The 23,752-nt window shown below is 41.3% G+C and overlaps 2 protein-coding genes and 1 long non-coding RNA gene across 7 annotated transcripts in view; 1 reads left to right on the plus strand and 2 right to left on the minus strand.

The window, feature by feature from the left end:
* The window catches only part of CTDSPL2 (CTD small phosphatase like 2), a 69,879-nt gene extending 61,390 nt beyond the window's left edge, over nt 1-8,489 (minus strand). The window contains exon 1 of the mRNA XM_020812190.3: nt 8,319-8,489. The gene's annotated coding sequence lies outside the window, so the exon portion shown is untranslated. The remainder of the gene's footprint in view (nt 1-8,318) is intronic.
* A 498-nt stretch (nt 8,490-8,987) lies between these two features.
* On the plus strand, nt 8,988-15,866 carry LOC140702369 (uncharacterized). Its single transcript, XR_012081499.2, has 2 exons — nt 8,988-9,125; nt 15,703-15,866. It is a non-coding gene; the product is annotated as an uncharacterized LOC140702369 (long non-coding RNA).
* A 278-nt stretch (nt 15,867-16,144) lies between these two features.
* The window catches only part of GOLM2 (golgi membrane protein 2), a 64,116-nt gene continuing 56,508 nt past the window's right edge, over nt 16,145-23,752 (minus strand). For 3 of the 5 annotated variants that reach the window (XM_072981621.2, XM_072981622.2, XM_020812188.3), the window contains 2 exons: nt 20,138-20,305; nt 16,145-17,774 (listed from right to left, as the gene is read on the minus strand). In XM_072981621.2, the coding sequence (XP_072837722.2) occupies nt 17,704-17,774; nt 20,138-20,305 (239 nt within the window). In that variant the 3' untranslated portion in view covers nt 16,145-17,703. The remainder of the gene's footprint in view (nt 17,775-20,137; nt 20,306-23,752) is intronic. The other 2 variants (XM_078380842.1, XM_072981624.2) reach the window with 1 other exon arrangement.

The following is a 23,752-nucleotide window of genomic DNA, read 5'->3' on the forward strand; positions in this document are numbered from 1 at the left end:
CTATTTAAAATCTTAAAGGATGATGCTGTTAAGGTGCTACATTCAATATGCCAGCAAGTTTGGAAAACTCAACAGTGGCCAGAGGACTGGAAAAGATGAGTCTACATCCCAATACCAAAGAAGGGCAGTGCCAAAGAATGCTCCAACTACCGGACAATTGCACTCATCTCACACGCCAGCAAGGTTATGCTCAAAATCATACAAGGCTTCAGCAGTATGTGGACCGAGAACTCCCAGAAGTACAAGCGGGATTCCGAAGGGGCAGAGGAACTCAAGACCAAATTGCCAACATGCGCTGGATTATGGAGAAAGCCAGAGAGTTCCAGAAAAACATCTACTCCTGCTTCATTGACTATGCAAAAGCCTTTGACTGTGTGGACCACAGCAAACTATGGCAAGTCCTAAAAGAAATGGGAGTGCCTGACCACCTTATCCATCTCCTGAGAAACCTATATGTGGGACAGGAAGCAACAGTTAGAACTGGATATGGAACAACAGATTGGTTCAAAATTGGGAAAGGAGTACGACAAGGCTGTATATTGTCACCCTGCTTATTTAACTTATATGCAGAATACATCATGCGGAAGGCTGGACTGGAGGAATCCCAAGCTGGAATTAAGATTGCAGGAAGAAATATCAACAACCTCCGATATGCAGATGATACCACTCTGATGGCGGAAAGTGAGGAGGAACTAAAGAACCTTGTAATGAGGGTGAAAGACGAGAGTGCAAAAAACGGTCTGAAACTCAACATCAAAAAAACTAAGATCATGGCCACTGGTCCCATCACCTCCTGGGAAATAGAAGGGGAAGATATGGAGGCAGTGACAGATTTTACTTTCTTGGGCTCCATGATCACTGCAGATGGAGACAGCAGCCACGAAATTAAAAGACGCCTGCTTCTTGGGAGGAAAGCAATGACAAACCTTGACAGCATCTTAAAAAGCAGAGACATCACTTTGCCAACAAAAGTCCGAATAGTCAAAGCTATGGTTTTTCCTGTAGTGTTGTATGGAAGTGAGAGCTGGACCATAAAGAAAGCTGACCGCCGAAGAATTGATGCTTTTGAATTGTGGTGCTGGAGGAGACTCTTGATAGTTCCCTGGACTGCAAAGAGAACAAACCTATCAATTCTAAAGGAAATCAACCCCGAGTGCTCATTGGAAGGACAGATCCTGAAGCTGAGGCTCCAGTACTTTGGCCATCTCATGAGAAGAGAAGACTCCTTGGAAAAGACTTTGATGTTGGGAAAGTGTGAAGGCAAGAGGAGAAGGGGACGACCGAGGATGAGATGGTTGGACAGTGTCATCGAAGCAACCAACATGAATTTGACACAACTCCGGGAGGCGGTGGAAGATAGGAGGGCCTGGCGTGCTCTGGTCCATGGGGTCACGAAGAGTCGGACACGACTAAACGACTGAACAAACAAACAATGATGTTTAACCATGTAAACCACCCAGAATGGCCTTGGTAGCCAGATGGGAAATATGAATGAATGAATGAATGAATGAATGAATGAATGAATGAATGAATGAATGAATGAATGAATGAATGAAATAAACAGCTCTTACTGTAAGGAGGTTTTGCTAAGATCTAGTCAAAATCTCCTTACTTGTAATTTGAATCAATCACTTCAGGTCCTACTCTCCACTCCACCTTCCACTTAATAGTTTTTCAAATACTGGAAAACAGACAGTATAGCTTCTCAATCTTCTCTGCTCTTGGCTAAGCATACCTAGATCCCTCAATCATTTTTCACGGGGCTTGGCTTTCACGTCTACTACCACCTTGACCACCTTCCTCTAGACACACTTCAGCTTGTCAACATCCTACTTTAAATTATAGTGCCCAGAACTGGACACAAAATTCCAAAGGAATTATAACCAAGGAGGAATACAGTCATCAAAAAAATTCAGTGCCCTAAATATAATGTGATTTTCTTTAACACAATTATTTCACATACTTACTAAGCCACTGGTTCCCAGCCTTGGGGGCCCACAGATGTTATTGAACTGAAACTCCCAGAAGCCTTCACCACCAGCTGTGCTGGCCAGGATTTCTGGGAGCTGAAGTCCAAAACATTCTACATGTCTATTTGTCTACTCCATGTGCTTTAAAGTTGTGTTCACATTATGGTCACTGTAACAGTGTTTTCAAGGTATGTGAGATACTAATGGAGTGGTTTTACCAGCATCATTCTCCAGCAAGATTCCATGGTTACACAGAAGCTGCATCCCAGGTCTCCCAAGTCTTAGTCTGTCACTCTGTCCACTGCCCCACAATATGCCCCCAAAATAATTTGAATTGAAATATATGACATAGTAGTTATAGCATCAAACTAGAAGCAGAAGACCTGGATTCAAATTCTCATTCTACCACTCTTTCTGTCTCATCTCCTTCACAGACATGCCTATATTTTTCTCTCTTGTAAATCTTGTAAACAAACTGGTGTACTGCACAGAATCTAAACTGGAGAGCCAGTGTGGAATAATGGCTAGAAACTCACAAGGCTCCTGGGCTGGAAATGTCTACGGCCCCTGGTCATTCAGAAACTGAAGCATTTTAAGTTATATGTCAAACTCTGATGCTTTTTTCTGAAATGTTTATTTAGGATTCTGAAATAATGAGACAATTTTTTTCCAGCTCAACTCTAAAGAAAACCCAAATTATGGTATAGACCATGCGAAGCTCCTAAAAATGGCAATAATAACCAACGGCAACTTGAACATTAACTGATACTGTATGCACATCTTAGTTTTGAAGCAGGAATACTGTATGTTCTAGTCACCTATTAGTTGAAATCTTGTTGTCTTGCTATACAAAAGGCATAACTCTCGGAAGTGAATTGCCTCAAGTTAAGAAATCTCTGCAGACATTATATGTTGCATGTCAAGTCACGCAATTCTGTGGGTGTAACTTTGGCAGTTTCTTGCCCTGTTTCAATGGATTGATTCGAATTCATGCAGTCTAAGGTTGTAGACAGTGTCCTTGAAGGGGTGAGAACCACTACATATGTGCTTGATTCCTGCCTTTCCTGACTTATAAAAGCAGGCAAGGAAGGACTGGCTGAGTAGGTAAGGGGACTGGGGACTATTGGCCAATCTCCAATGCTCCTTTTCTGGGCAAGGTGCTGGAACATGTAATGGGCTCTCAGCTCCTGAGTTTTTGGATCAAACTGATTACCTAGATCAGTGGTTCCCAACTCTGGGTCCCCAGATGTTCTTGGACTATAGCTCCCAGAACTCCTGGCCAGCACAGCTAGTGTTAATAGCTTCTGGGAGTTTTAGTCCAAGAACATCTGGAGACCTAAGGTATAGAACCAGATCCATCTGAATCTGGTTTCAGACCAGGTTATGTGATTGAGACAGCTCTGGTTGCCTTAATGGATGACCTATACTGGGAACTGTATGCCCCTCCTGGTTCTGCTGGACCCAACAGGAGCATCAACCACGGCATCTTTAGTATCCTTCTTGGTTGCCTCACTGAGATAGGATTTGGAAGAAATGTTTACAGTGGGTTTGCTCCTTCTTGCAGGTGCAAACCCAGAACATGGTACCCAGAGTCTACTCTGCCCTTTAGCACCCCTCAGGGCTTTGTTTTGTCCTCCATATTATTAAACATTTATTAGGAAATTGCTGGAAGACATTGCCCAGAGTTTTGGGGATTGGTGCCACTAGTATGCTGATCTCTATTCTCTTTTCAGTCTAACTCAGAGGAATTGTCTTGGCTCCAAATCAGTGTCAGATATGTGTAATGCACTGGATGAGGATGAGCAAAAGTTTAATCCTGGTAAGACATGTGTAATAAGGCAGATCAGAGATTCAAACTGTGTTAAGACTCCCCCCAAATCCAGGTTTGTAGTTTGAGAGTACTCACAGATTCATCCCTGAATCTGCACAAACTATGCTCCTCACTGTCTTTCTACCAGTAGGTGAAAGATTTCCTATTTCAACTGGCTTTTGATTTGTGAATGCCCTGGCAGGATGGGAGTTTTTACTGGGGGATGCAACATATTTTGTTTTTATTTAATACTAATATTCTAATTTATCATGATTTTAAATACACTTAAGCTATTGCACACTGCCTTTGAGTGCTTTCACCGGGAGAAAGCTAGGATATAAAGAAAAAAATAAGTAAATGAACTGCTGGAATGGTCAGTGGTTTAGGTCTGTGGCTATGGAAAGCTATCTATCCATCCATCCATAGATAGATTTATCTATCAATGGAGCCAGAGGTTCCACTGTGCAAGTCTTGACAAGGGCTGAACTTGATGATCCACAGGGTCCCTTCCACCTCTTCAGTTCTAAGGTGATGATAAAATAAACAGATAAATGAATAAATAACTTGAGGCAATTTATCTCCAAAAATATGCTTTGTGCATAACAGCACAAGGGGATTTCAGCCATTGCATTTTCTATGAAGGCAGAAACCCACTATTCTAAAGGGTCTCCAAAGCATTCACTCAGTTTAAATCTATACTGTACTGTATATCTACCTATTGATATATTTGTGGTCAAACATTAAGATGTTAACTAAAGAAATCTCTTCAACTTCTCCAAAGCCTATAAACTGGAAAATATATTCATTCATTCATTCAATTTGTTTTATTTATAGGCTGCCCTTCTCCTGATAAGGGGCTCAAGGCACCTATAAGGGAATCGTGGTAAAGAAGCACACAGAAGGTACACTGAAGACATGGCATCACAACAATCTTATCAGTTACAAAGTTTTTCATCTTAGCTCTGCCATTCTCTTGTACAATAATTGTTTTAATTATTTGCAACAAGGACCTTGTTATTATTTTCCCATTCAAACAGAACTATGTTTCCCAACTTGAGGGTCTTCTTTCTCCCCCAAGGGTCTGTTTCTCATACACACACATACACACTAACTCTGAAAGGTTAAGGAATAAATTATTTAACACATATAAGGTGACTCGTGACCCCACAGAAAACACTTTACAACACCTTGGGGGTCCTGACTCCAGGGTGGGAAACACTGCAGTAGAGCAACCAACAAACTCCAGTGGCAACCAACAAACTCTTTCTTCCCTTCGATCTGTCCTCTCAAAACTGCTGAAGCCACCTAACTTCTCTCTCAAGGGAGTATTTCTGTCTTTCTCTCTGGTCTAAGGTGCTGGAATTACTGAAAACTCAGGTAAGTATTAATGGCTAATATTCTTAGGAGCTCATGCTCTGATTCTGCCTGGCAGAAGAAGTACAAGAGACTTATGGTGGATCCAAATTTAGGTAAGTGTAGCAAAAACAGAGGTTAAACACAGTACTACACATGGCACAGAAGTGTATTTCCTCACACCTTCATTTCTGTGTCAGTCTGTTCAGCCTGCTGAAAATGAAATTCAGAGGGTCAAGCAATCCTGCACTATTAGGGGTGATTTATAAAATAAGATAGACACCAAAGCAGTATCTTAGGGGAAGGATGGCCTCAAGAAAAGATTCTTATAATAATGGGTTTAAATATTTAAACTTGGTTTTATAGCCAGACACAATCTTCAGTAATCAGTGGTCCATGCATGCCACAGAACTAGGAATCTCTTAGACTGGATCAAGCAGATGCAGTTTGATATTTAGAGCCAACATTTCCCTCCTTCATAAGGAAAGGCTCCACTCAGAGAAAATGTCTCTAATTTTTGTGAAATGTCCCTTATGGCCCCCCTGGAGGGTTCTGGCACAGTTGAAGGGGGCCACCCTGAGGAAACATTTCTTCACATAATACCTTATAAGGTTTGTTATGCGACGTATACAATCCTGAATCAGACTATATTTCTTTCATATTGTATTTATAGCTGTGGCCAAAAAAAAAGGTTGAGAATGGCTGCTTAGACACAATAATAAAAATAGCAATTGTTTTATTGACTAAAGATGTGATATAGCTCAGTGGGTTGAAACACCTGGCTGCAAACCCAGGGGCTCTACATCTGAATCCCTGGTGTTCCTCCCAAAAGAGCAACGTGGATAAAAAAATCAATGATTTCTATAAAAATCTAATTGATTTAAATCATGATTTTAATTAGTAAAAACATTTTTTCATATCATTAAAAATATTTTTTTAAAAAAAAAATCAAATGCACCCTGCAAAAGAGGGCATCAAGATTGTCACTTGGGGGGGGGATTCTTGAAACTCTGATTTATGATATCTTCCTCCTGTGAGGAATTTTAAACTCAAAGTTCCATCAAACGTATTCTTTAGTATCATTTACGGAGTAATCTGCAAGCGCACTGATGATGCTATATAAACAACAAAATGAAGAAATGACACTATAAATAAAATCTGCAAATGTCAATATCCAAATAAAACTTATTGTTGGCCTACAATTCAGCACACATATTTAAAGCAGTATAGTTTATTACCCTGTTTCCCTGAAAATAAGCCCTATTTTGAAAGTAAGCCCTAGTATGATTTTTCAGGATATTCATAATATAAGCCCTACCCCAAAAATAAAAGCCCCAGTTAAGCGAAAGTCCACTCTCCACCATTGTGCAGCAACCAGAAGATGGCATGACTGTATTTGAATAAATGTAGATTGTTGTACATGAAAAAAAAAATGAAACATCCTCTGAAAATAAGCCCTAATGCAGTTTTTGGAGCAAAAATTAATATTAGGCCCTGTCTTATTTTCGGGGAAACACGGTACTATTTTCACTATGTTAGGCAAAACACTGCTCATGCTAAGCCAGGCACAGTATTCATTTATTTAAAATTTCTGGGTCTTCATAACATTCCATAAAGACATAGCAACAGGCATTCTCAGTGGACTAATATTGGATTTTCGTGTAAAGCTGATCACTAACGCCACTTGGTAACATTTGCTATATGAGGAAAACGATGAATGAGTAGTATATACATGACCCATCAAAGTTTATATTATTATAGTGAGTGCTTGTTACTTTCTCCATAACCAAAATAATTGGCCAGAAGCCAATGAAAAATCATCCCCAAATTCCTATCAAAGTACATCCAATACAAACATCAATCATTGATTTATCATTGTTAAACCTTTAGTAAACAAATACACATCCAAAAACTGTCCCTGTACAAACACAATACAGCCATGTGGTAACCTTATTCAGTACCATACAGCACCTACAACACAGAAATAATCTCTTAGAAAGGGATGTCTGTACCTACGGATTTGAAGACTTTCCAGTCCAAACATCCTTCCCCAGTCTCAACCAATACATAAAGCAAATTAACGGAAGATCAATAGCAGATATTTCTAATATGTTAGTGGAGAAGAGTAGCAGTCACAGATAAGGAGCTCAACAATATACTTCCTGAAGAAGTAATAAGCCTCCATGTCCAAACAAATTCTGGTTGACTCAATTTAATACATCCCAACTGGAAATACTTGAGTATAACTTCTTTAGCTCCTTGGATGACCTTGGGGCAATCATACTGTCTCAGCCTAGCCTAACTCACAGGGATCAGAGCTTCCTCTGAAAAGCAGTTTTGAGAAGACAAGCATGCCATGGATGTTGCCCAACGTTTTCTAGAAGGAAGAATGAATAAAAATGCATGTACAAAAAATAAAGACATCTTCACAATGAGGTAAACAGCCCCATGGTTCACAACACTAAACTCCTCATTTCTCTGTTTACTTCAGTATAGTAATAAACCCACAGGCTCCTAGATGGTGTACAGAGCGTTGCAGATCTGTTGAATGTCTAACCTCCAGCGCCAAATTCCAAGCTGCCAGGGCTGCCTGCCTGGCACCTGAGAAGATGCTGGCAACTGTAACAGGAGAGCTCCTCAGGTAATATCACCATGGAAAAGATCCGGTAACACAGTCGTGTCCTTTCCCTAACATCCACATACACGGAGAGGCAAAACACCGGAGAGGTTCGAGAATCGAGAGCCGAGCCTCTTTGGCTGGGACTCCGAGAAGCCTTCTGCACACGTTCAGAGGCACTCTCCCCGGGCCTACAACGAGCCCTCGATGCAGGCTGCACTCCCGCGTTTGCCCCAATCTCACGAGCGGGTCAGGTGTCGAAGTGTGCCACGAGCAAACCCAGCAGGGAGAGCCCACCCACCCCCCTCCCTCGGTGTCAAGGCAGCGCCTGGCGGCAGCAGCAGCCCCTCTAACGCCAAAACGACCCCTCCCCCAGGACTAGGCCCGACGACGAGGGGTCGGGGGGGGGACGACGCGCGCGAAGGGGAGCCGAGGGTTGGGAGCCCCACCCCCCACCCCCGCCGCGGCTGAGCCGAGGAGGAGCAGGCAGGCAGGCGGGCGGGCGGGCGACCCCGCCACCTCTCTTCCTCACAGTGCGGGAGGGGGGGGGGCGCGGGGCGTCGGTTACCTGTGAGGCGCGGCGACGAAGGCGGAGGTGAGGCGCAGAAGGACGTCACTCCCCCCTTCCGTCCGTCTCTCGGTGTCCTGCTCCCCGGCGACAGGGCCGCGCCGGGCCGGACCCAAGAGGGGCCCCTGGCGTTGGTCGAACGGAGCGCCGCCGCCGGGGGCTCTGTAGCCGCTCAGCAACCCCGGCAGCGGCCAGGCGCCATTTCCCGCCTACCGACCTGCTGCACCGCACGGAAGGACCCGGATGATGACGGGAGAGAGGAAGGGAGTGAGCGAGCCCAGCTGCCTGGGCCGAGCGGAGCACTGCGCACGCGCCCCAGAAAGGGGAGGGGTTTTCGGAACGGACTCGGCGGCGGCGGCGGCGGCGAGTGAGGAGGGATGGCTCTGGATCCTCACTTCACGGGAAGGAAAGCCGCCGGGCGCGCTCGGGATCAGATCGTGGCTTACTTCGGAAAGGCACTCTGCGCGTGGTCGAGGGAGCTCTTCCTTCTCCCGTACCATTCGGAAAGCGGATGTGGGGGCGGTGGGGGGGGGGGGGCGCAAGGCAGCGCACCCGTGGTCACGATCACTTTCTGGTGGGGAACCGGGAAGGGCTCCGCAGCCGGGCAGGGGCCACTTTCGTTTTCCCGCAGGACTGGCTTTATCCCGTAGGATGGGGAAGAAGGCCTTTACACCGATTCTAAATTCAGGAAGCCGATCTTCAGGGCCCGAGGCAGGAATCACTCATGGGCGCCGTCTTTCAAGAGAGCAAAGGCTCTCTGCCCCAAACAGCTTCGCTACGGGAAAGAGCAACCTTGTTGCCTTGCAGGTAAATGTTAGGTCGTGGAGTAAATTCTTTGGATTGTCACAGTAAGCACCCAAAAAAACCCAAAACCCTCTCACGTTTCTTCCCGGCCCCTATGCCTTGAAGGCAAATCAAGGTTTGGGCTTGACCCTAGGAGTCAGACAGCCACGAGGCTTTGCTGACCGACTATAGCCACTGATCCTGTGGTTATCGATTCGAGCATAGTAATTTTTCAGGTGTACGGCAATGTGTTGCAGGCGACCCAAGAGCATCTTCGTACCTGACGTTTTTGAGTTCTGCCGTGGGGTGTCTCAAGCACGATGAAAGCGACTAGACATTTAGGAGTGGATTTTGGGTTAAGGCTGCTCACGAGATTTTATGCCACCTAGTGGAACTCCAGGCGGCTCTGAACCGAAATACTCCCACCGTTGGGGTTCCCAAAAGCTTTCCTGGTGTTTTCACATGGGATTAGCTAGAACAGAGGATTCTTACCTATTTATGGTTTAAGCAACAAGTATTTCTAAAAGGACAGAGTGAGAAACTATAGGAGATAGCTAGTATCTAGTGCATAAAGTGAGTGACTAGGATTTGGGTGGGTTGGGTTGAAATCCCTGCTCTGTCACAGAAAATAAGTGGAGTCAGGGTAGTGGTAGTGGTAACAGTAAACTCCTTAAATATGTCACACTACTGTACTTGAAAAGCCTAGTACAGTTGCTATAAGTCAGTTGCAAATTGCACATAATATTAATGGGGAGTACATAATCTGTGAAGTGGAAAAGAGGTATGTTAATAGTTATGGTTGAGTTAACTCCTATGATATATCTCAGTGGATGCATGCAGCGTGATGTTCCTACTGGCTATATCCATTTCTTGTTAATACTGCCCAGAGGATTACTGTGATGGTCAGAAGCAAAGAGAACAGGAGAAAGACCCCTTCTGTTTGGACACTTTGATGGACTCATTCATTAAAATCCTTTTCAGCCAGTATTTTTTAAAATAATTATGTGATAGTTTTGGCTGATTTCATTCCCAAGGTATAGTGCAAATTACTTAAAACAGACACCTATTGGCAGCAGGCACACTGAGAAGAAGAGTGTGGTTCAGTGATATAACAGTAGCATCCAGAGAAGACCAACATAGATTGTTTTCTTTTGTAGTGTTACCAGTGCCAGCACTGCTGCAATGTGCGCCCTGTGCCCTGTATTTTCACAACCTCAGACAGCGGTTTGTAATCCATTAGCTTTGTTGTTGACACACACGGAAACAGCAGTTTTGAGGATGAGGCCTTATGATTACACTTGAGGAATTTGTGAATGTAGACTTGACACAGCAGAATGGAGCTTGCGTTGATTGGATGCCATTACTCTGTATTCCAATAGTTCCGGTAAAAGCTACTAGCAGGATTGGAAAGCATCCAGGTGGGAATATGTCTTATGATTTTTACAAACATGTGGTTGAAGAAAGCCAGTCAAGATTCTGATTTGCTGCCCAAACATCCTCCAAGTCTTGCAACCAAAGAGCTCACTTATTAGCCTTGATGTAGGCCAACTGCAGTAGGTAGACCTTTGGGTTAAAACTCGAGACCTGTTTTGAAATTCGTCACTGATTGTACCCTAATCAGACGGTGAGAAAGGATTGTGTCTGATCACACCAGAAAGGGTTGTTTTGCTGGGAGCAATCTTAAAATTACTCTTCCATCCCTGCAAAAATTGCTCCAGCCCAACCCCCCAAAAAGAGTACCCTACTACAGTGGTCCCCAACCTTGGGCCTCCAGATGTTCTTGGACTTCAACTCCCAGAAATCCTGGCCAGCAAAGGTGGTGGTGAAAGCTTCTGGGAATTGTAGTCGAAGAACATCTGGAGGCCCAAGGTTGGGGACCACTGCCCTACTAGACAAAAAAGGTCCAGCTAGAACAAGGAGCAGGGTCAGACTGATTCACTATCTCCTGTGCATTGTGTGATCCCAGGAAATAGCTTACACTGGACCATGTCACAAATGGTGCAAAATGTGAGCTATTTATCTGCCTGATTGCTCCCTCAGCCATAAAACCAACTGGGCTAGTCACATGCTCAGTGTGACCTCACAGAGTTGGGAGCACAAAATAATCACGTTCATCCAAGCAAATTCTGACCTGTGGCAAGCCTTTTCAGGATTTCTAGGTACGGAGTACTTAAAAGTAGTTTACCATACCCTTCTGGGGTTTGTCCTGGGACTGTGCAGTTTGCCCAAGGCCAAATAGGCTGGTTCTTCTGGGATGCACAGCGGGGACTTGAACTCTCAACTTCTGGTTCCATAGCTACATATTTAACTCACTGAATTATCCAGCCAGCTTTTGAGGATATATTCCAGCAAAAAAAGCCCTCTGACCTGCTTTGAGCTCACTGGAGGAAAGTTGAGATATAAATATAATACAAATTTTCATCTCCATGGTACTGCTTGTGAAGCATTCACACAAAGTCTTTCTCAAGTGACCATATCTAAGACCTGGAGCAGAGGTGCGCAGAGTTGTGTTTTTGTTTTTGTGTTACAAATCCCAGAATTCCCCAGCCAGCATGGACACTGGTCTTTTTGAGTAATTTTATTAAAATACCAGGATGGAAATAGTATGTATCAAACACATATACTGATAGTTAGAAATACATTCAGATTCAGAATGCCAGGACATGCCTGATATTGCTACATAATATAGTGCCCATATTGCCAGCAAGAAAAAGAATGCCAAGCTTTGCACATAGCAAAGCGCAGCCTGAATGATGACAACATCTATGTCAGGGGTTGAGATGGGGTATTCATAATACGAATATTCCTGCGCAGGTGGAGCCAGCCCCCATGGCTGGCCCGTTCACTCACATGTTTGGTGGCGGCAGCCTTGCTCATCCTTCCAATCGTTCCCAGAACTCCGCTCTCTTCCTGCTTGGCTAGCGACTCAGCAGCCATGCAGGAAGAAACATCCTCCCATTACCTGTGTCCAGGTGAGCAGAAAGAGAGCGGAGCTCCAGCAGCAATTGGAAGGATGAGCGAGGCTGCCACCGCCACCACCGCACACATGACTGGCCACAGGGGCTGGCCCCTCGTTAAGTCCAGCTGCGTGGGGATATTTGTATTCATATACGAATACCCCCATCTCTAGTCAGGAGTCAAGATTGATATGAAAGAAATATACAGTAGGTCAAATCAGGATTGTATAACTTGCATGATGAACTTTATATGGTAGTGTGTGAAGAATTGTTTCCAGTCTGTACCCTCTTATGCTCACTACCATTTACCTGGCTTCAGTCAGCAGGCTTATCAGTGACTTAAGAACTCAGATAGAGGACCTTCCCTTTGATGGGGAAGGCCTATTCAGTGGCAACAACAAAAACCCCAACTTAATGGAGAACATATGCAAAAAGAGAATACTGCCAAAAGAATGGGCTTCTATACACCATACCAACAGAAGCAATACCAGCAATGCAGCAAACTACCTTCCGTTTACTAATTATCAAAATTCTAATCTGACCATCAAAGATTTCCACTACCATTTACCTCATAGTACTACAGGCAGCAAGCCCAGCACCAAAAATACAACCTGCTTCATATGTCAAGACAAAGAGACCAAGCAGTGTTTTACTACTTACAGATTGAGTTCCAATGGTGTTCACATAGGACACAATTAATCTACTAGCACCATATGTCACCACCTAACACACAGTCACCCATGACAAATGGGTCACAACCCTCATCAAACATAGCTATGCTATTGAATTTTTATTTTTCCTCTTAAGACGTCTCTTCAGACCTACGTCACCATCTTAAGTACTTCAGGAGGAGGTAACTATGTTAGTAAAAAAGGATGCCATACAACCTGGAAGTGCTTCCCAATGGGTTCTACTCCCACTGTTTTACAGTTCCAAAGAGGGATGGTGATCTGAGGCCAGTTCAGTACTTGAGAATTATAAATTCTTACATAAGACACCAAGAATGGTGATGCTGGAAACAATTCTACCATTCCTCACAAAAGAAGATTGGTTTCCTGTGATTGACCTGAAAGACATTTATTTTCATACTACCGTCTATTTGCACCATTGCTACTTCATGGGTTTTGCATTGGGCGACCATATCTATAAGTTCAAGGTACTCCCTTTTGGTCTTTCTATACCAGTGGTTCCCAACCTTGGGTCCTCAGATGGTCTTTGAGTACAGTGGTGCCTCGCATTACGATGTTAATTCGTTCCAGCGAAATTGCTGTAGAACGAAAAAGCCCATAGAAACGCATTAAAACCTGATTAATGCGTTCCTATGGGCTTGAAACTCACCGTCCAGCGAAGATCCTCCATAGGGCAGCCATTTTCGCTGCCCGTGCAGCGAGGAATCCGTCCCAGAAAAGAGCAGGGAGCCATTTTTTTTTACCCGGTGGCCATTTTGAAAATGCTGATCGGCTGTAGGAAAATCATTGTTTTGCGAGAATTGGTTCCCGAAGCAGGGAACCGATCATCACAAAGCGAAATTCCCCCATAGGAAACATCCTTTTGCGATTGCTTTTGCGATCGCAAAAACTTCGTCGTAATGCGATTTCGTCGTAAAACGGAGCGCTCGTCTTGTGAGGCACCACTGTACAAGTCCCAGAAATCCTGGCGAGTACAGCTGGTGGTAAAGGCTTCTGCGAGTTGTAATCCACTTCTTTAGACAAAGGAGAAAATATGAGTTCGTATATTCTAATTTTTTTAGTATTAACATGGAAGACACACTAAGAGGAACGGCTAGATGAAAAGGGTTTTATAGCATGGGATGTGCATATTTGCATTTCTAAGACAAATACATAAAAAGTGCTGGGGTAAAACTTTAATTCTCTGGGATGGAATAAAATGGCCGAGTACTGTTTAGTTATACAAAGGTTCCAAAATAGATGGCAAGCTGGCTGTATGTGTTGCTTTCTATAAGTGCCCCATTTAAATCTTCACATAGTGGAATCAAATTGCTATTTATAATACAGATGTTATAATGAGAACTGATTTGGTCCCTGAAGAATATGCTTAGGCAAAGAGGCATTGCCTGGTCTAAATCTAAGTCTTGAACAAAAGAATCCCAGACCTTCCAGAGTATTATCTCAAAGGCAACATGGCCAAACTCAGCTCCTGTTCCAAGAGACCTAGACCAGAAACCATTAAACAGTAGCAAGTAGCCAAGAGGAAAGTATTGAATTTAGTATTGAGGATATCTGACTGAAACACACACAATTATACAATGAGGTAAATTTATTTTCAGGGGGGAAAGAACATTAAAACGTACAGAATGAAAAGAACAACAAATTGGCAGTTTGTTTGCTGGCATAAAACTGTGAGTTTTATGGCATCTTGAATACAAGTGTATTTGGCATAGACTTTTGAGAAGTAGTCCACTTCTGTAGATCTGAAGAACTTGGCTAAAGTCTATGAAAGCTTATGACATATAAAATTTGTTAGTTTTTAAGATTGCCACAAGAGTCCTTACTGCTTTTGGTGCAGCAGACAGGGAGGCATTGCTATTTCTCGTAGGTTTAAAATAAGAAAGCTAAGCTATCCTGCCAAATACAATCAGCATAAAAATAACCACTTGAGAATCAAATTTTAGTCAGCTGAGGAACAAATGCATTCTATGCTACAGAAACAAGACAAGACTATTCCATGAAGTATATGGCCAAAGGCCAAAATCAGAGCATGAAGTCTGGAGCACCATAGGTTGCTCATGACTTTTCTCTGGCAGTGCTCCAATCTGGACTGCCTGTCTCTGCCTCCCCGAGCAGCTGAACACTCATTGGCTGCATGTGGAGAGTCCCCGTCCCATCTCCTTGGCAGCATGATCAGCTGTCAGAGGAGGCATGGATGGGCAGCCCGAGTTCCTGCCTGGATTGGAGCACCACCAGAGAAGGATGCTGGTGGTACACAACACAAAGTAAGTATCCCAGTCAGTCTGTGTGTGAGAGAGACTGGATGCACGGCACCTGTGGTGCCATACCAACAAATTTCATCATTGGGGATTGAATGAAATCTCATCTCTACTAATTTTTCATTCCAGTATTTCATAGCTCTCAGTTTTGTATCCACATCTCTAGAGGCAAAACTACTAGTACAATGGATCTGTCTCGGCTCTGGAGCATTCATTGATCATCATGAACTTGTCTGTTTCTGTGGTAACAGCACCACACTTGGCAGATATATAGCTCTCCCCCATTTTAGATCACAATGTGAACACAGTTTTTATATTGTGAAAAGAGAAAGAAGCAGAACCTTCTATATTACTTTGTTGTCAGATGAGCTTGACAATTTAAAATCTGCTGTCCCCACTCTTGCAGATTATTTTACTGCTTTGAAAGTATCACCACTCACTGTAAAAAATCGGTTGATAACTCATGTCTTCCGCATTTTTGCCCCATACATAGGAAGAGCCTCTTCTGTAGCTATGCACAGCAAAATAAGTACAGAATTATTAGTGAATAGTTTTCTTGTATTCAGGTAATTTGTACTGAATAATTCTTTATGTTAGCACAAAGTTTTCTCCAAGGTGTATGGGTGCACAGAGTTCCATCATTGCCGCACAGCAGCAGCCCAAGTCAATATTGTATCTGTTTACTTTCGTGTTTCAGATGAAACCTCACCCCCTGCGAGCAGATGGGCGAGGCTCCCGTGCAGTGGGAATGACAATTATAGGGAACATTGGTTAAGCAGCACTGATGGAGATGTACTGCACCAGAACAAGAACAACACCCTTCAACTATGAGGCCATATAATAAATGGAACAATTATCTCATTTATTTGAAACATTTTTTTCAATCTGTATTCAAATATAATTTGCAAGCACTGCTAAATGGCCATTTCCTAGAGTTAGTTCCCATGTTTAAAGAAGCAGAATACTTATACCTTACCATACCATTTTAATGTTGAAATGTTCTACACAAGCTTCATGCATTCTGAAGTGTATGCAGAACTTCCAAGGGGAGCCAGAGATTTCTCTAGAAGACTAACACTGCATTACCCACACTATACTTATTCAACTAGTTGTTTGAGAAAGTACACAGAGGCAGAAACTAAAACTATTAGCCTTTATTAGAGCCTACTAAATGTAGGATGTCAACAGCAGAATTTTACACCTAATTTAGGTCACAAATACATTTTGGTTGAATCACTGAAGCACAACACTGAAGACTGATGGAGAGTGGTGAGAACTAATTCTAAAAAGTCTCAGTCTTTAATTTTATGCAAAACCAGTTGTTTTATGACTTGGAAATAAAACTAACAATAACAGTCTCCCTTTGAAGAGCCCCAAGTTTTGTCAAGTGGCTGCTTGAAAAGTGGCATCAAAAGGTTTCCAAAGAACAAACCTACATTTTTGTCCCTATAAATCAACACTTTTCTAATGGAAGCCTGATACAGATCTCTCCTTCTTATTCAATACATATAATTCATTAGGTTGCCACAAATAAGTTTGAATGAACTTTAACCTGAGTACAGAATTGTGAAATACAATCAACCCTGTCATATAGGACCTATACATTTTATTCACAATAGCCCTTGTTGATAATTATTTAGGGTTAATCATTTGTCATTTCAGGAAATAGATGTGATAACCATTTCTGTAAACTGGAAAAAAAACCAAAGACATTTTACACTTAAAACACACACATAAAACCACAAGGACATAACCACTGTTCTGAGCAATCAATACTGCAGCACTGAATTTGAAATGAAACAGCATTATCTCAAATATATCATAGGTTCCGATAGGAATGAATTTAGAATCTCTCAAGACTGTACTTTCAACCACTTTCTACTTGATTGATCTCTTATGATTAAAACCATTGCTGTAAAAACATAAGCAAATAAAATATAGTTCTTGCAGGAAATACTAGTTGAAATTTTTATTGGTTCAAATTCTGGTAGATACCCTACATAACAAGACCCTACTGTTACCATATTTTCATTACTGGCAACTTTCTTCAGTCTCCTAGGGTTAAGCATATGGTTTCATACAGGATTAATATATTTCACTGTCACCCAGACAGACCTTCAGAAAGGTTTCATAATATATTTACATTAGATACTGGTTTGGCCAGCTTTCTCAAAATGTAACATTACCTGTAAAATACAAGTCACGATAGCAAAAGAAAAGGATTTGCTTGCATGGAATAAATAACTTCATGTATCAAAGCGTGTCCCAACTGTACATTTATTTCTGCAAAGAAGTAATTAATATATATAAGATTCAAACTGTACAGATTCTCTGGTTTACAGTGGCTTCATTTTTAGAAATATGCTAACCTTAATTATTCTGCATTGTTATTAATTCAGAGATTACAAGTAAACAGTCTCACAGCCTGAGTTAGTTGTTTCCAGTTCTATAAAATTCAGGTTGTTTGATCATCCTGCAAAAGAACAAGCCATCTCTATGCATTGTTCACAAACAGTAAGAACCAGCTGTACACCTGTACCCCATTTCACCTTTTCCTTCCACTGTTCAGTGTTAAATAGTTGTATTTTATGTGTTTTGTTGTCCTTTTCCCTCCCCAATATTTCATTTCAGTAACTGTTGAAAGTTGGTTTAGTTTCCCTCCTATTGCATGATTTCTTGGATAAAGGGAGCCAAGGTTTTAGAGTACATCACTGAAGTGTGGTTTTCCATAGTCTGCAAGATCCATTTGAAGCTCCCTCTCTTCATCATCTGCAATCAAAAGAAGCATGTCAAAATTAAGTTCTCAGAAATGCATCGTCCAGGCACTCATACCACTGCTGTACTCTGCACTTTCTGGTACAAAATAGCGAAGAATGCATTTCCAGAATTTTATAACTGATACTGTCTATTTCAATGTAAAAATAATTTAAAAGCTAAGCATATAAGTTTCAGAGCTCTAAATTCAGCAACGTTTCTGTTTACAAGTAATGCATTTTTTCTTATTGACTAGTTCTTTTTTTCTTGTCTACTTATTCTTTAATATGAACACTTTCATATAGAATATTTAATATAGAATACACAATTATCTTTTTACATTCACAAGGCTTTGTGAACCTATCAGTTATTTCTACATACACCCATTTACATTATGAGAATAGGTAAAATGTCTTTAGTTATGCTTGTTCAGTATCAGTGGGCTCCGTATCCCACCTAGAATTTTACAAAATATTAACTAGATTTAGTTGTAATCTTGCCTTAAAGAATTTACGTACTAACATCCATTTTGAATATGCTGTTGTAATACCCACCCACCCACACATACAAAAGCAGTAGGTCCAGCTAGATATTATAATGACAAACAATCTCCTCAATGAAGGAATGCTGGTTACATACTGTACAACTACAAAATAAACTGTATACTCATGGGTTACATATGAAATACCCTGTGTTCTGAAAAGTAGCTCTTTAGTTTAAACCTCAGTATCACCCAAAACTCGAAATACATTGACAAATTCAAATTAAGAACACATATATTAATTACTGTCAGGATCACATTCTCAATCGCTCTTCAGCATACACTTATTTTCTGTTCTGTCACTGCTGTCTAGGGGAAAAACTATTTTCCCCTCTGGCCCTGAACAATATCGACAGAACTCTGTTCAAAAACAACCAACAAAAAACTCTTCAGTTCATTGCAAAATGTTTTACTTTCTCCCAAACAAGGAAATTAATTGATAAAATTTCACATAACCTAACAGGTTAGAACACCAATGTCAAGAACGAGACTTTAGAAAACAATGAAATACTACATTGGAAAGAGATAACAGAAGTGTGCGTGTCATTTCACAGAAGTACTTCTGGAAATTATCTGCTGATAAATGAGAGTTGAGAACAGAATCCAAAAAGACCTTCAAGAATAATCATTTTTTTAAGGGTGGGGAAAAGAGAGAAGCGATTTATTCGACATGGACATAACATCAGTTTTAGCCCTGTTACCAATATAGCCCTTGTTCAGTTATTTCTTGTTCACATTACCACTGTGCATAGGCAAGTAAAACAAAAACACTGTAAAAATGAGAAATACAAATATTGGATGGGGGACAGCTGGCTCAGCAGTAATATTTGTGAAGAGGAACTAGGTTTCTTAGTAGACCACAAGCTAAACATGAGGCACCAGTATGATGTGGCAGCAAAAAAAGCTGATGCTATACTAGGCTGCATCAATAGAAGTATAGGGTCCAGATCAAACAAAGTACTAGTACCACTTTTCCCTCCTTTGATAAGACCTCACCTGGAATACTGTGCCCAGTTCCAGGCACCACAGTGAAAGAAGGATATTGAGAAGCTAGAAGGTATCCAGAGGAGAGTGACCAGGATGATAAAAGGTCTGGAAACCATGGCCCATGAAGAACAGTTGAAGGAACTGAGCATGTTAATGCTAGAGAAGAAAATACTTAAGAGGTGACATGATAGCCATGTTCAAATATTTAACAGCTATCATGTGGAAGATGAAGCAAGCTTGTTTTTTTTTTCCAACTCCAAAGGATAGGACTCAAAACTAATGGATCCAAATGACTAAAGAAGGGATTTTGACCAAACATTAGGAGGAACTTCCTGCTACTAACAGCTGTTCAACAGTGAAAATGACTGTCTTGTGATATGCTGGATTCTCCTTCATTGGAGAATTTTAAGCAGATATTGCATGGCCACTTCTCAGGGACCACCACCCAACCTCTGGTGCATTTCCTGTTTCTGCAATCTCTACAATCCAATGTTTTTAACAAAAACACCTGTATTCATAATAAAATGTAGATACTAGTAACCACCCACTGTTATTAATCCCAGAAAAGTTCACCATGTTTGCAGCAAGAAAGAAAAGACCTTTTTTACCACATCACATGCAAGGCTGTCATACTCTTAACATTTTTCTATTACGAATGCAAAACTACTGAAAAAACAAAAAATATTTTCAGGCAGATTGTTTCAAGCCCAAGCTGCCATCAAAAATAGCAGTCTTGTCAAAATTCAGCTGTCCCTTCACAGCACAGTATTTCCAAACAGCTAAGGAGTGGCACTGTACAAATAGATTCAACGTGGTGCTCAAATGGGATGGAGACAAGGCCCAAGCTCACCTTGGACGTCTTCTTCACCACCATCACCATCCTCTTCCTCATTGTAGGCCAGCTCAGCCTGCTTGTCTGCCTCATACTCACCCACGTTACCATCATCCCCATTATAATCTGCCAGTTTAGACCCATGCTGCGGATCAACAGGGGATTCATTTTCATCAAAGAATCGGCCTGTGAAGTATGCAAAGGATGTAGAGTCAGAAGCAAGGAGGAAAGGAGGGGCAGGGGAAAAAGACAGTGGACAGGACGGAAATGGCGAAGAAAGCTAAATGGAGAAGTTTTTGGTTTCAAATAATTGTTGCAGTTTTACGTATGTATAAAATGAATATTCACTACTATATATGGAACTGCTTACACTCTGTTAGATATACTGTATAAAAAATCTAAATTTTCCAGCCTTTGGTTTCGCCCGTTAGCTCCCTAAAAGGAGATACTGAAGAAATTTCACATGTGAGCCTAACAGTTTTTAAACTTTATTAATTTAGTAAACCTGACTTTATGAATTTAGCATTTCATCTAAAGTTCCTGAATACTTATGTTGAAAGTATCTTGGAGTGATCGAACACCTAAAAACTGCTCTCTCAAGCACACCTGTATTTCTGTTTATCAACTGTTACCCAAAGATTCTGGTTGCATGGGGAAGATTTTAATTTTGTTGTTCTCTTTAAAATACATTTCTCTTGTGTGACATACATAAATGTTAGAAAATTAAAAATCTGAAAAAAGTAGTACCACATAGCAAAGGTGTAGTTCAATTAAACTGAATAGCAAGTGTGTATGTAACATGCTGTCACACATAATTAAAACAATAGGATCCACTACCACAACAGAATAACAAATGAACAGTCAATGCAGAGTAGGAATTTAATGGAACATGCCAAAAGATCATCTAGGAAATAGTTTGAAAAGGAAGCTAGTGAGATTTCCCGAAGAAGGGAGCTTGCAAAGTTTAAGTTTCCCAAAAACAGTTTTAAAAACTGAATGAACTAAAGAATGGATTTCCTCTCCATCTCTTCCTTTCAGACAAACACACACATACTCTCTAGAAAACATGAGCTATAACAGATATTTTACAATAAAGTTTACAGCAAAGTACAGTCATCGATCAAATCTGAAAGTGGTAAATAAAAGATTTCTACTATTATTCCCAAGAGTACTTCATGGGCTATACTTTGACAAATCATTTGCACTGTGTCACAGTTGAGGTAAAATGCAACTTAGAATTTTAGCTGTCCTCAAAGGAAAATAATTTACAACTGTTCTGCAGTGCCTGCCCAATACTGCAACTCTAGAAAATGAAAAATCACAAGTTTGCTTCTTAATCCAGAGCTTATCTTTACAGCGCTAAAATGATGTTGAGAGTTCTTTACAGATTAAGCAACTTAAATTAAAAGCGAATGTCCAAAGACTGCACAAACAGATTACAAAGTTAGACATGATAGAGTGGCAAAGTTAGTACACTGGTCATTATGCAAAAAATATAACTTGCCGGCCTCCAAAAACCCATGGGAACATCAGATAGAGAAAGTCTCAGAAAATGAGGAAGTCAAGATTTTGTGGGATTTCCGGATCCAAACGGATAGATACCTTGAACGTAACACACCAGACATAGTAGTAATAGAAGGAAGGATCATTGATATTGCAATTCTAGGGGATGCCAAAGTGGAAAATAAAGATTTGGAAAAACTAATAAAATACAGAGACCTGGCAATCAAAACATCTTGCTTGTGGACGAAACACATTTACTTCAGTGGTCCCTGTAGTCACTGGGGCTTTGTGAACAATATCAAGGAACTTGACACAGTATTATAAACAGTTGCAGATCTCATAAATAACACCATCCGAGCTACAAAAATGGCAATATTAGGAACAGCATACATACTGCACTGATATTTAACCAATACTTAGGTTTTTGGTTAAAACTTGTATCTGTTCTAAAACACCAGTCAATGTTTTTATAATTTTGATTGACTGTGCATGGCATTTTTGAATCATCATCATAATCTGGCCTAAATATAACTTTGTCTGGATACCTGCAAAGGTACACCAGTCTTAATAGCACAAATGTCTCCTGCCCTATGTGCTGATGTATTAGCCACCAGGAGGGCTGGTTTTGCCAGTAAAAAACTCCAAAGATGGGTCAATGTACAAAGAAAGGTTTCATAAGTTGAGCCAAGGCAAAGAGGATAATAGTAGTAGAGACAGAGCAGTAATACATATTCTACCTATCTTAAAAACATTTTAATCTTTGAAATTATGAATAAGGATGTGCACATTTTATCAGTTGGCACCAAACAGCGTGATAAAATTATTTGATACACTTTTATGGATGATAAGAATAAAACCATATCCAGCAACATAAACCAGCAGATGAACAGAACATTTTGGGGATCAAAATTAAATTTTCTTGCAAAATTGCAAAAAGCTAATCATGTACAGGCATAACAACTGAGAGCAAATGCCTTCCTTACATTCTGTGTTATGTCAGTTATCTTGTTGGATTTTCCACACCCTGAGGCTTAACAGTATCCACATTAGGATGAAGGATGAGCCATCATTCAACTAAAGGGGAAGACAGTAGAGGACCTGCTGGCTGTGCTGCAACAGGGAACTAAGACTGACATGGACATCACAAAATTACCACAATGTTAATGTTGCCATTCTTTGTAAATTACTCTTATAAGTAATGAGAAATGTGAAAAACAATAGTCTCTTCCCCAAGCTATCTTCCACTCAGTTCTGCCTCAAGCATAATTTGCTGTAATACAGCTGCCCGGAAGAGAACATGTTAATATGTGGTTGACCACACATTCAAAAGAGTGTCTCAAGCCTCAACTTGTTGGAGCCTTAACTTGTGAATGTCTCTGTATATTCTAATCAGCAGGTTTGCAAGGGGATTTATCTTCCCTGGAATGTGCACCACTATGAGAAAGATGTTGTGGTAAATGCAGTAATTCCAGAAAAACAGTGAGAAATCCACGAGTTCCCTGGGGTTTATGCCACTCTGCTTATTTCTGTAATATGTTGTGGTGGAACTAGCAGTGACGATCTGGACAATGATGTTAATAAACAATTGACAGAAAGCTTTGCAAGTTCTGAAAAGACTGATACGACATTGAGCCTCCTGGCCATCCCATAGCCATGCATGTGATACTGGAGGCAATAATATTCCCATCCCACATAGGAGGCACAGACTGTCACCATGATTTTTTTCTTGTTTCATCATAAAGTCGTGTCCGACTCTTTGTGACCCCATGGACGAGAGCACACCAGGCCCTCCTGTCTTCCACTGCCTCCCGGAGTTTGGTCAAATTCATGTTCGTAGCTTCAATGAGACTGTCCAGCCATCTCGTCCTCTGTCGTCCCCTTCTCCTCTTGCCTTCACACTTTCCCAACATCAGGGTCTTTTCCAAGGAGTCTTCTCTTCTCATGAGATGCCCAAAGTACTGGAGCCTCAGCTTCAGGATCTGTCCTTCCAGTGAACACTCAGAGTTGATTTCCTTCAGAATAGATCTGTTTGTCCTCCTTGCAGTCCAGGGGGCTCCTCCAGCACCACAATTCAAAAGCACCAATTCTTCGGCTGTCAGCTTTCTTTATAGTCCAGCTCTCACTTCCATA

The sequence above is a fragment of the Pogona vitticeps genome, chromosome 12, assembly GCF_051106095.1.
Source record: "Pogona vitticeps strain Pit_001003342236 chromosome 12, PviZW2.1, whole genome shotgun sequence".
Taxonomy (NCBI): Eukaryota; Metazoa; Chordata; class Lepidosauria; order Squamata; family Agamidae; genus Pogona; species Pogona vitticeps.